Source organism: Myiozetetes cayanensis, unplaced genomic scaffold, assembly GCF_022539395.1.
Source record: "Myiozetetes cayanensis isolate MyiCay16 unplaced genomic scaffold, myiCay2020 scf7, whole genome shotgun sequence".
NCBI lineage: Eukaryota > Metazoa > Chordata > Aves > Passeriformes > Tyrannidae > Myiozetetes > Myiozetetes cayanensis.
Genome location: NW_026087964.1, coordinates 23,212,190 through 23,224,756, shown reverse-complemented (window position 1 = coordinate 23,224,756; position 12,567 = coordinate 23,212,190). Strand labels below are relative to the sequence as shown.

At 36.5% G+C, this 12,567-nt stretch overlaps 1 protein-coding gene across 1 annotated transcript in view; it reads right to left on the bottom strand.

Annotated features, from left to right (window-relative positions):
- SLAIN2 (SLAIN motif family member 2) overlaps window positions 1-12,567 on the bottom strand; it is a 34,167-nt gene that overhangs the window by 18,583 nt on the left and 3,017 nt on the right. Inside the window, 2 exon segments of the mRNA XM_050338332.1 lie at window positions 1,286-1,450; window positions 5,539-5,687. Coding sequence (XP_050194289.1) covers window positions 1,286-1,450; window positions 5,539-5,687 — 314 coding nt within the window.

Here is a 12,567-nt window from a genome sequence, read left to right as displayed (position 1 = left end):
AGAAAATGTTACTTAAAACAAACAAACAAAAAACCCACAAAAACAAAACAAAACAAAAAAGGAGGTGCATTTCCTTTCCTAGTAAAAGAACCACCAATCTGAAAACAGATTATTACTGAGACATTTAGTCTGACAGACCATTTGAAACATTCAATTGCTAATCTAGGGTGAAAATATAACTTTCAAAAGCAGAGCTTAGCCATTACCTTCTAAAAATGGGCAACTTCATTAAATCATTGCAATGGTAACTAAAATTATTGGCATATAGTCTGGTCTATCATACCATGTTTCAACTGCTATGAAGTTTGCACAGCTCTACAAACAAAAGCAACTGCATACCTGGTTCCATTTGTACTTTCATTCTCACCTCTGGTTACTGCTTTGTAAGACATGAGTTTGACTATATCTTTCTTAATGGTAAGGACATGCCGGTCCAATGAATATTGATTCAGTTTCGAACGCTTAAAATACAGTTTATCTGAAAATACTATCTGTTCCACATACACACCTTTGCTAAAACTATAACATGGAAACTATAACAAGGAAAAACTCTTCCTGTTTGCTTGCCTTCTGGTTGGTATCCCATTGCCTGTTACATCTCTGTCCTCCCCAGGCAGACACACCATTATAAGACATAATGCAGAGCAGAGTTAGAGAGATGAAAACAAAACCTGAGTAATGGCTCTGGTGCTGTGCAGGCTTCTCTGCAAGTCCACAGTGAACTACAGAGAGCTGGACTATCAATGCAGTGCTTTTTTCACCTTCCCTGTAAGCTAACTTGAGTTAAAGTATATAATAGTAAGCCAAGAGTATGACTTCACATCTCAGAGGTACTGATGGATATATTGCATACCAAATGTTTCAGTTAGCAAACCTATTGTGTACTAACTATTGCAACTGTAGTTACAAAGACTGCACAACTACCAACACCTAAGTTTTGAACACCTACCATGCAACTTCCATGCCGGTCAATGCCAGAAGCCACTTACTGACCTTGGGACTCCACAGGACTAAGGCTCTGTGTTTAATCTAACTGCCAGTATACATTAGTGATTTTTTGGGACATGGACATCCAAACAAAACATTTAATAAGTATCTCATGTCAAAAAGTCTGTAAAAAAGGCTTTCCTAAAAAGCTTAAATACTGCGTGATACAAACATCCTACAAAAGACCGACAAGTTTTTGGTTTCTTTCTCTAGTTCAATGCAAAGGTCATCTATCTGACCATGTTTTTGAAAGGAAGAGGAGGAAGAAAAGAGCGGAAGACTAGACACAGTCATTTACCTGAGGTACCAGGAGGTATGAGCTGTTTCACTAAAGCAGATTTCACTGGTGTTGAGGAGGGAGAGTTAAAACCACTGCTGTAGGGGCTACCAGTATTTGGACTATAGGAGCTCGCGTAACTGACCGCACTGAAAGGGCTGCTGTACAAACTCTGTCTCTTGAGAGCTGTAGGAAAGAGGAGAAAAGCGATGAATTATACTGAAGGAACCAATGAAAAATAGATACAATACTATATGGTATCTTCAGTGTGATTTAATAACTGTATAGTTCAAGTAGAAAATTTCAGACATCAGGAAGTTTTTCAACTTTCTTCACCCCCTAGATATAACCATATCATGACACAGGTGGGAGAAAAGGACAAGACAAGATGGTGGTAAGTACTTTCATCACAGCACTCAGATCTAAGATCACTACAGCTGATCTCTTCAAGATGTGCAGTGTTGGTGCTGGGAGGCAGGAGGACAGTAGTAGCTAAGTTTCTAATGTACATCCTGTGCACAATTGCATACAAACCAGAGCACACCACGAAGTTGAGTTCTCCAGAACTCACAGACCTGTGTAGATCTCACAATACTTCCACAGAACTAAGCAATACCACCTACAAAATTTCCCTAAGCATATGCTAAAATGAAAAATTATTAAGCCAGGCAAATGCTTCTGTTTATATTTCTGGGTACCATGAACCTACCAGGTTAAAGCAAATTGACTGTAGGGATTATTCCTTTCTGTTCTAATGACTTAGGACTTTTTGTCCGCGAGCTTCAACCTCATATATAATATAAGATCTAAATTAGGTACTTTCCTTTGCCATTTACTGTAAATATTTCAATGCTAAAGTACTTTCAGATAAATTTTAACCACTAGTGAACATCTTCCGTATGATACTGCAATTCCCCCAATTGCCAGGTGTATGATTTGCATAGTTACTTAATTGATTATTTTGTTCAAAAGTTTACATTTTATTTTAATATACTAGAGAATGGAATTTTTACAGGGGAAGTGGGTACCAAAGGAAATTTGGGCACCTTTTGGTAAAAATCAGTTCCTTCATTGCTGAAAGTATATTTATACAGAAATGTCTAAAAGATCAAATAAACCTGCAAAACAGTAAGCTGAAAGCTAGAGATCCTAATTTGATGGTATGTAAGTCTAGTTAAGATTAAGTTGCAGCTCACCTAGCTGCAGAAAGTAAGCTATTCAGAGAATGCTGTGAGACATTTCTATTAGTGAAAATGGGCTTCAATAAGCACAGTAGCAATATGGATAGTAGTGGACAAAAAAAGAAGGAATTGAACTCCAATTTATTTACTAAAAATCACTGCTGTTTTGACATCACAAGAAGCCAAATGAGACGATAGTTGCATGAAATGCTGCTTTCAGCAGCATAGGCTGCTTTAGCTCCTCCTCCTCCTCCCTTTGCTATTAATTGCTACACCTCCTCAGCTGTCCAGTACAAACAATGGTGGGGCTATGCTATCATCTGGCCTACTAAAGTGGATTTAAGTTAAAAATACCTACAGTGTTTTAACTGATGGCATCACTAAGTAAATTTTTAGTAGTGGCCTAAAAAAACATGTCATCCAACCAAGCCAATGGCAGAATGCAGCAGAGGCAAAACCAGCAGAAATTAAAGTTGACTTTGAAGCAAATTCCTAAAATTGCCACTTGTGCAAAGGTACTTTCTAAACCAGTTAGTATTACCAGTATTTTAGTTACAGTGAAAAAACAGCTATAGATGAAGAATGGAATAATTATATTTCATCTTTCACTGCAAGACTTAAACGATACGCATTAATTTCACCAGTTAGTGAACTCAGTGAATTCTAACAAGTATTCTTGAGGTACCTCCACTTTATTTTGAATGTCAGAAGGGAAATACCCATTTTATTACAAAGCTCAGTTAACAAAAGCAATAATTACAACTCGTTGTATTCTGGCTGACTTACAAAGAAGCCACTCCTTTGATAGCAAGTTCTGGCATTCACATAGGAATCCTAAACCATCTGAACTGAATCTTTTTTCTCACGCTGAAAAAAATTTACTTTTCATCTCTTGCAGAAAGTGTCAGTAAAAAAACCTCTAAAATGTAAGACTGCACAACAGATCTTTTGTACTTATTACACAGACAAATATTTTAAAATACTAACACAAAAAACAATCGTACTACTGTATAACCTTCAAAACAGGCTCTTTGTACATGCCAATAATGATACAAAATATTTGATCACACAGATTTCTTTAGATGAAAGTGAGCATACTTTTGCTACATATAAAAAGTTTGCTCTGGTACGAGATGAGCTGTGATATGTACAGTAGTTTTCATCCTAACTAATGCGATCTTCTACCTTCCTCATCATTGTACGTTTTCCCAGAAAAAAAAGCTGGATTCAAACTCTTTTCTGGCCCAAAACTCCTAAAGGTTTTCCAATAGGGATTTCTGTAACTCAGGAAGACATTGCTATTTAACAAATAGAGATGTGTTCTTTATTAGGAGTGCCAGACAAAATTAGCATGACCGATAACTCATTTTAACATTAAAATGATCCTATATTGGATAAAACACTAGCTTACAAAAGATTACACATTAGCTCTCAAAACACCAAAGGGGAGGGCTGATGATCAACAATTTTATATTAGTGTTCATCTCTTCCACCATTAGTATTTTCCCCTATTAGCACTGTAGATGAATTGCAGTATTCTTTCAAGTATCACTGCCAGAGGCAGATTCTCAGATCCAAGGAAAAAAAATGAGGTGAAGCTACCTAAAGACATTGTTTGAATGATCGAACTTTCAAATATGTGCCTTTCATAGGGAAGTTTCCTGCCATTCAGCTTCAACCATGAATTTTTAAAGATATACCCTAAGGGTAACAGAATTTGTGGTACTTTTAGAAGACTTCTACTCATTTATGAAAAGAAGCTAAACCATGAAAATAATTAGGTCAATCAACTGCTATCCAGTCTTAAATATTCAGTAGTATTCAGATTCCCAAACTTGGATCATCATTTGTAAATCCCTGTGATCTGGGTATTTTTCTTTGCTTAGAATTTCAGTCTTTGCCTGTAGCAAATCATGTATCATGTTAACTGTTCAGGAAAATTTTTAATAGACATTTGTCCAGGCAGCGTAAAAAAAGCACAAGAAACAGGAGAAGATCAAAGGTGACTCATACTGAAGGCACTTTTACCACTATGCCTATGATTTCTATAAGAATAAAACATGGATTCAAATTTTATTAAGAACAATTTTAGTACAAACCAGAAAAAAGACTGAATTACTCCAGAAAAGGATCCAAGGAAGGGAAAAAAGCTACAGTCAAATAAACTCAGCACAAAGTTTACATATAAGCATGTAAAGAAGGTGGTAGTTGGGAACACTCCTGGAGCTGTGTGTGTTCACTTACTCCTAGCTCAAGTCCAGTTGTTCTGCAAATTACTGAACATAACAGTTAAAAACGCAGCAGAGTGCAGAAAGATGGAAATACAGGGAGAGAATTGCTATCAATAGCAAGAAAGTAAGTTGTCTCAGGAGAATGTTTTAGAAAATAAAAACAGGCTCCAATGAAGAAATTAAAATAAATCAAGAAAGCAGATGGGCAGAGAATTCTAATCAGTCCTTGAGCATTTTGCTCCTGGTTTGACATAAAAAATGCTGGTAACTAGAACAATGGAGAATGTAGGCTTTCATACTCACAGGGTCAAACACTCCAGTTTTGAATGTAACCAACTAAATTGTATCAAGGAAGAATCATGAACTTTGGGGTTTTTTAATCTGATTGTAACAAGATCTTAAGTTACTGGGGATGGGAGGAAAAGAAATCACTATTACCTCCCCAAAGTATTCACAAACTTAAACCTCCATTTCCTGAGATGAAATAAAATAGGTAATCTAGCAGAAAACCATGTTAACATACTGTCAAGCACCTAACAATTATGATAGTTTAATACAGGCTTCTATTTTAAAATAGGACAAGAAAACCTTCAAGTTAAAACCACTGTTTCTTCCTGAAAACATTTGCCCAAACTATGCAGGTAGTATAAAACTGAAATCATGACGCACAGTCTAATGCCGCTTTTTCATTTCATTCATACAGTTCAGAAAATGAGTCGAATTAATTACTCCTTGTAAAACACAACAAAAACTTAACACACAAGTAATTGCTGAATGTCTTATCTCACAACTATCAGCTAATTTGGACTCTGTTTCAGAGTAAATACATAAAACTCAATGGCTTTAGTGTGCAAGAACTCACCTGACATTGTTTGTTCCAGCCTGTGGATCAGTGACTTTTTAGCACATTCAACGTCAGGACTTGGGTAATCCAATACCTGCCTGCACCAAACTAATGGACTGACACATTTTTGCCCTGGAGTCAGTTTCTTCTTTGGAGATGTATATAACCTGGAAAAGAGGGAAAAAAAATAAATCATATATGAGGACAAATAAAATGAGCAAAAGATCAGGCATGCAACAAAATACCGCATACTATTCTATTTCTATACTCTATCTATACTGTAATATAATCCCAAAAGGAAGCACAAATTTTAGCTTAAAATTAACTTTTTTGGATACAGCACAGAAGTGATAACATATGGTTACTCAAGGACTTCTGGCAAAAAGTGTTGCCTATCTTGCTATACCAGGATATACCTGACTGATATACAAGGGAAGAAAAAAAAAAAGGCCTTTTCAGACACTTCAGGCATATGGACAATTTCACTGTATCACATAAATGCACAAATCAGGATTATCTTTTCAGATTTAAGTCCCATTCAGCTGAAAGAAGGAAATAAAGCACTATGCAATAGGGAACTGTTGTTTTCCTAACCAAAGATGTAGCAAGCAATTATCTTAACAGCCAAGGAGCAGTGCTACAGTGCATAAAACACAACTACTATTTCAGTAGCCTTGAACATTAAGCATTTTATTTTTGCTTATGATTTGTATCCTACCATCTGATCCTTTCATTTTCTTTGAACATAGAACAAAAGGACTACCTCTATCCTAAAGGGTATACAGTCAAGCATCAGAAGCAAGGAAAAAGAGCTAATGCACATAGGAGAGTAGAGAGAAACAATGAGATCATATTATTCTGAGGACATGCTGAAGCCTTTGTCTGTCAGCATGTCCATTAATTTATTTTAACATAACATTCCATGACTGAAGAAAGTAGCATTCCAGTGAAAAGACACTAGAAATTTAGCTGGAAAGTCTCCTCTTTCAACAGAGAGAGTAAAGGAAAAGTCATAACCAATCACACATTCAAAACAGGAATGCTTAAGCCTTACTTTGGAATAGAACCAAACTTGGAAATGTGCTTCAGCAAAGACAACAGTGAATTGCAAGATGTACAGCCAGAACTAGAGCTTACACATATGCAAGAACAGCTAAATGAGTGTTTCTTCTAGGAGTAATGACAGACTTCATGTTCCAAGTGAATATGATTGTATGCCACACACTGTAACTTAAAACCTCTGACAGTCTAATCAGCCATGTTTCCTTACAACACAGACAGCAAAAAATTGTTTTCTTTATGCCAATGACATCGGCAACACGGGAGTTATTTCCCACAACTTTTGTCGTTACAAGATTATTTAGCTGATCTTTCCTCTGTAATTCTAGAACTGGAACTGTTTCTTTTATAATAGCTTTAAAAGATTATTCTTTTAATTACTCTCATTAAATTCACTTCTTAAAAAAGCTTCCCAAGAAGTATGATTATAAAACCACCATGAATATCTCACCCAAAACACTGATCTTTGTTTAGAGTTCACCCTGAAACCCTCTGCCCTCAAACACTGGAATTAGCAAGCTATGCTTGCAAATACAGGAAACAAGATTTTTATTAGCTGCCAGGTTTTCAAACAAAAAAGGAAGCTGTTTGTAACAAGGCAAAAAGCCGCTGCCACCTACTGTAGTTCAAGTGGTTTATGCTCTGGCCAGTATCACGTTATAAATTATTTTGTAGAAATCCTTACAATCTTCACAGGCACTATGCCCACAAGAAGAGCTGAAAGCCCATCACATATTTATAGCCCTGAAGATCCTTTAAAAGAACAAGAATCACCTAATTTTTACACTTCTGTGTAAACAATTACAAAATTTTCTGTACTTTCTGCAATTATCTCCATATAGTTAAAAGTAATGTTTAACATTTGCTGTCTCTAACAGTCTGTCTTTTTAGCATTTATTTACCTATATTCTTTTCTGTCCTAAGGTATGTTTTTACAATACACAGAAGTGTCAAAGGCAACAAAGCCAACTTGTGTCCTGTACACACTCCCTCCTAGCTCTCTGGATAGCTGACGTGCCTTGCTGTCTTTGAGAAGTTCCATGCACATTTGAAGTGTTTACAGTAACACCCAGTATAAAAAGGCATTAAAGTGCATGTCCTCTTTGAGAGACATACAAAGGGGGCACCTTCAACAAACCTACAGAATTGCTCTAATAAAAATTGCACCTGGTATTTTAACATTCTTTTCTGCAATTTCCAGCTGCTGCATTTGTTTCACAAGTAGTTTATTTATTGAAGTAAAGCCAGGCTCACACAGCTCCCACACAGCTCCCACTTCTCCACCTTCCTCTCTAACCAAACATATATTGCATATTCTCCCACCTCTTTCCAGTCAACTGCTTTTCCTTTAACAGCCTTTGTTTCAGAACTTCAAAAAAAGGACAGAACTTCAGGATATACATATTTCATGCAACTCCACTACCACAGGACACACACATATACACTGATGTGGTAACAAATCAGCTCTTTCAGGGCAGTTTCTTGCACATCATGCCATTATGAAGCCTCATTACACAGCAGTGATCTTAATGTCCTATCTGACAAGGAAGAGCCAATCTCAAGTTTTGAGATTGATTTAACTCTACTAGCTTTGCCTAATTTGGATTTTAAAAAAAAAACCAAAAGGACTGAGGACAAGGCTAAGAATCAGAGTGATGCCTCTACTATTTCTTTCTCTTCCCAAAAGCAGGAACAGAAAAGGAACAGAGACTATGAAGTATGTACAAATAACTTCATACAGCTAAATGATCTTCTTTGTCAGACTACTGTTTGACCCTCCTTGGTTGAAGAGCTTTCCAGAAGAGATCCCTTTGGTACCTGTTAATTCATTCTACAGCAATGCAACTACATGGATTGGCAGCACAGCAACTTCAAGACTGAAGACAACCAGAACAACTTCATACATCTTTAACCACTAGAAATCACTTTCTCAAAACAGGAAGTTGAAAACGACTGAGGAAGCTGACAACTTACAGTAACATACTACAAATGTTAACACACCAGAAACCTACACTCCAATTTCTCCACAAAGGAGTAAAAGAGTAAAGACTCTACAGTCCAGTGACATAAGGTCAAGTAAAAGAAAACAGTATATAAAAAGAAGGGGCAATCCTCAGGAGCTTTGATCTATTTTGAAACAGCATTAAGAAGCCCAGACACTATGATTCTGCTGCACACAGTAATACTTCCTTCCCTTGGCTGTCACTAGTGAACTATGCCACAGCAGCACCAACCTGAAGCTGAAAGCAGCCAGGGCCTCTACTGATTAATTCCAGAAAGATGCAGCACAGAAAACTACAGAGCTTTTGCAGAAGTACTACTGTCACTATAAGCACATATGTTAATGTCAGCCAAATAGGGCAAGCTGCAGCACATTGTACTAGGACACAACTGAGTCGGAAAGGGCTTTGAAAAGAGGACGTGACACTGTGGTAGGAGTGGAATATCTGTGTAGGGACTACCTCACCTGAGGAACACCTGCCAGTGCATTAAAATACAAGAGGCTAGTTGCCACAGGCATAAAACCAGAAGCCAATAATCTAATCAGGAAGAAAGAAGAGTCTTCATAGCAAAATCCTTCTACTGGTCAGTAAAAGAGTGAGGGGGAAACATGCAGATTAACATGAAGTCATTGATTTGAATTAGAAAGAAGATGGCAAGTGGAAGGAACTTGAGTTAGAGCTCATTTATTTTAGCTACATTAGCTTTAAGCAAATGACAGATACGACAGCTTTAATGAAATGAGAGCAGACAAAACACGATGCAGGCAAAAGCAGGCTGAAAGACATGATGAGGAGAAAAAGTTGAAATCTAAGGACAGAACAGTCAGAATTTCCTCTAAAATACAAAAAGGAAATGCACAATGAAAAGCTACTGAAAATAATTAAATCAGGAGACAATAATACTGGACAGTCTTGAAAACAGATAATCTTGAACACAACAGTGTCAATCTAAAGTTTTTTAGATCAAGCTAAAACTTTCAGGAAACCCTACCTGAAGCAATTTAAATAAGTAAAATTTAAAATGGATTTTGAATGAATAGGTAAAAATCTGAAGAGAATCTCTAGTAAAAAGAAAAAAAACCCACCCAAACATTAAGTGACATTACTGCATATATCTGCCCTGCAGATTTTCCTTTTCTGCCACCCCAGGAAGTTCCTATGCTACAGCTGTAACTGGCTGAGATACACATTGCTTACCCTGTAATTACTACTTTTCAGCTGCACCTCACAGAACGCTTCTAGTTCTGAGGGATGCACAAGTTACAGTAAACTTCAAGTCTATTCATATCAACTCCAGGATATGAACATTACAAAAATGCTTTGGCAATCTCATCAAACCTCCATATTAAAGCAGCACATCTCAGCTAATTGATGCAATTTTTAAGTAGAATTAAGAATATTTGAGAGGTTGAAAAGTGCAATTTGGAACACATCTACTTTTCTTTGACCAACAATTAAAGATAGTTAGTTGTGCCCTGGCTAGTTATAGGAAATTATAGCCATTATTCATTTCCTCATCCAAAAGAACATGTTGGTGTCTGAAAGAGATGTTGTAGAATGGGAAATGGGGCCTTAAAAACACCACCATGCAGCTTCCCTAGAATTGTCACACAAATTGTTCACTGTCCACTGAGAAGCTTTTCATAAGGAATTTGTTAAACACATGTGCTCTAACGTGGCATTGTTGATACTTACATAGAAAAGAGAAAAGTTGAGAAGTTCTGTATCCTATTAAATGTGTTTCAAGATAAAATTCTGCTTAATGACTAGGCTTGAGAGTTCTAACACTACCTACAAGTAGTAGAAATGTGAATCATGCCTAAACAAGACATGATTATGAAGTAAATTTCAGAAATATCATTAAGACAGTAAAGGAAACTCGTATTAAAGCTTTTATTATATCTAAATATCAACAATCTTTTAAAGTTATAAATATCATACAAGAAGTTAGAAATGGAAAGAAGCTCTTCCTCAGGATTCTTCCTCCAGTCCTCAAATACTGGTTACACAATAAACACAGATAACTCAGAGACATTAGTCAAATTGAATATTATTTGATGTTACCAGTTGTTTCACTTGATGAAACTGGCAACTTCTGTAATCCTTGGTTCCCACATGCTTCTTTTCATAATATCTTCCTAGTTTGTGAAGACATTATCTGAATTTGGTTAAAAACACCTTTAAATTAAATTGACATTTAATCTGCCACAAAATGAAAAGCATCAGTTTCTCTTTTACCTAGACCATGGGACAGATATTGATTAGAACCTGTCCGGTTTCCAAGAGGCCTAAACCACATTTATACAATGAAATTTAGCAGCTGAACAGGAAATGCTGCAATGTAATTTCAGCAATGGGATTTCATTCAGGTGGAGCTCTAGCCTAAAATATTCATGCTATTCTAGCTCATTGTGGTAAACTAGGATTCCAAAATAATAGTAGTGCCCAAGGGACATTGAGCAATATGAGATGGAAGACAATCATTACAGATGACAATCACGTATCTCTAAACAGCCACTTAGCCAACTAAAGACAATGCATGGCTAGAACAGAAACATTAACTATTATAAATAGGTGCAAATTAAAAATAGCTGCAGAGTGAGAGTGAGTATAATAGTAAAAGTATGTGCCGTCCATTTTAACTAGTCAGGATACACAACCAATCTGAGGTCTTAAAAAACACTGAAACCATTAGTTTGAATGACTAAGTTAATAGAAACAACTCACCAATAATTTCATTTTAAACACAATAGATGCCTTTTTTTTGTTAACAAGCTCAATCAACCGGCAGCTATTTCATCCCTACCAAGGAGACTTCAGTCATGAAACTGACAAGAAAACTGTGAAGCGCCAGGCTAGTTTTTACAGTAGTGCCATTGAAAGAGGACACAACTGCCCGCAAGTTTGCTGAGCAATTACACACACAAAATAGATACACAGCATGCTCTATATTCTTTTATGCACATGCTGCAAGTAAATTTTGAAGAAAAGCACCACATGTTTTGCTGACATAAAAAGAACTCATCTCAGAAAGTCCAGGTGACCACAAAGCAAGCTAGAGTGGATTGACAGCACATTAACTAATCTACAGTAATTGCCCACGTGTGCACACTCATCCTGCAATAAACTTGAGACAGCTCTCTTTTTAAAAGCAGCATAGCAGGCCACCCTGCACACTGTTACCCAGGTGTCTCAAACGTGCTACACATCCACACCCAACCCTAACCTTACCCAGCAAGTCAGGCAAGGAAGGAGCTGCATACCACTTCTCTCATGTCCCCTCTCCTGGCATTTTGTCTTTTTAATTAATTAATAAGAAAAGACCCCTTCAGATCGAAATTTGAAAAAAATTAAGTTTGATCCAATCTGGTTCAAGAACAGCTAAACAGGAATACCCATAAAATAGATTACGAAAGTCACGGATAACTTAAGGAAATAATTAGCAGGCCTAAAGCAAAGCCTCCATAGGACTGGGTACAGCTCAGTACTGTGTGCAGGTGCAGATGTCCCCATCTGCAACCTTTGGAACCCTATCAAGAAGAAAGTTTCAGCACATTAAACAGGATTCAGAAGCATATGAACAAGAAACTCAACCTAAATTCACTGAAATATTGTTAATAATTTACCATATAATTTGAAGACTGTCTGATGTGCTAAAATGTTTAAAACTATCTGGATTTAATTAACAACAGCAAAGTAGAAGAAACAAGCAAAAAAATAGTCCCAAGTTTCACTAATACTGCAATGCTGTTTTAATAGCTAATGCCGCTACTAAAGCAGCAGTATCAAAGTTCCTTTGCTTGTTAGATAGTTCTACCTTCTCCTTCGCTTTTTCACTTTACATTTCTGTCCTGTGTAGATTTATCTAAATTTAAAGAATTAAAAGCTAAAAATGAGCTGATAAACTGCAAAATGTAGATTTAAAAAAACATGTCACATCCAGTATCAACTTCACTCACAGTATCAAGTGTTCCATCTTAAATTC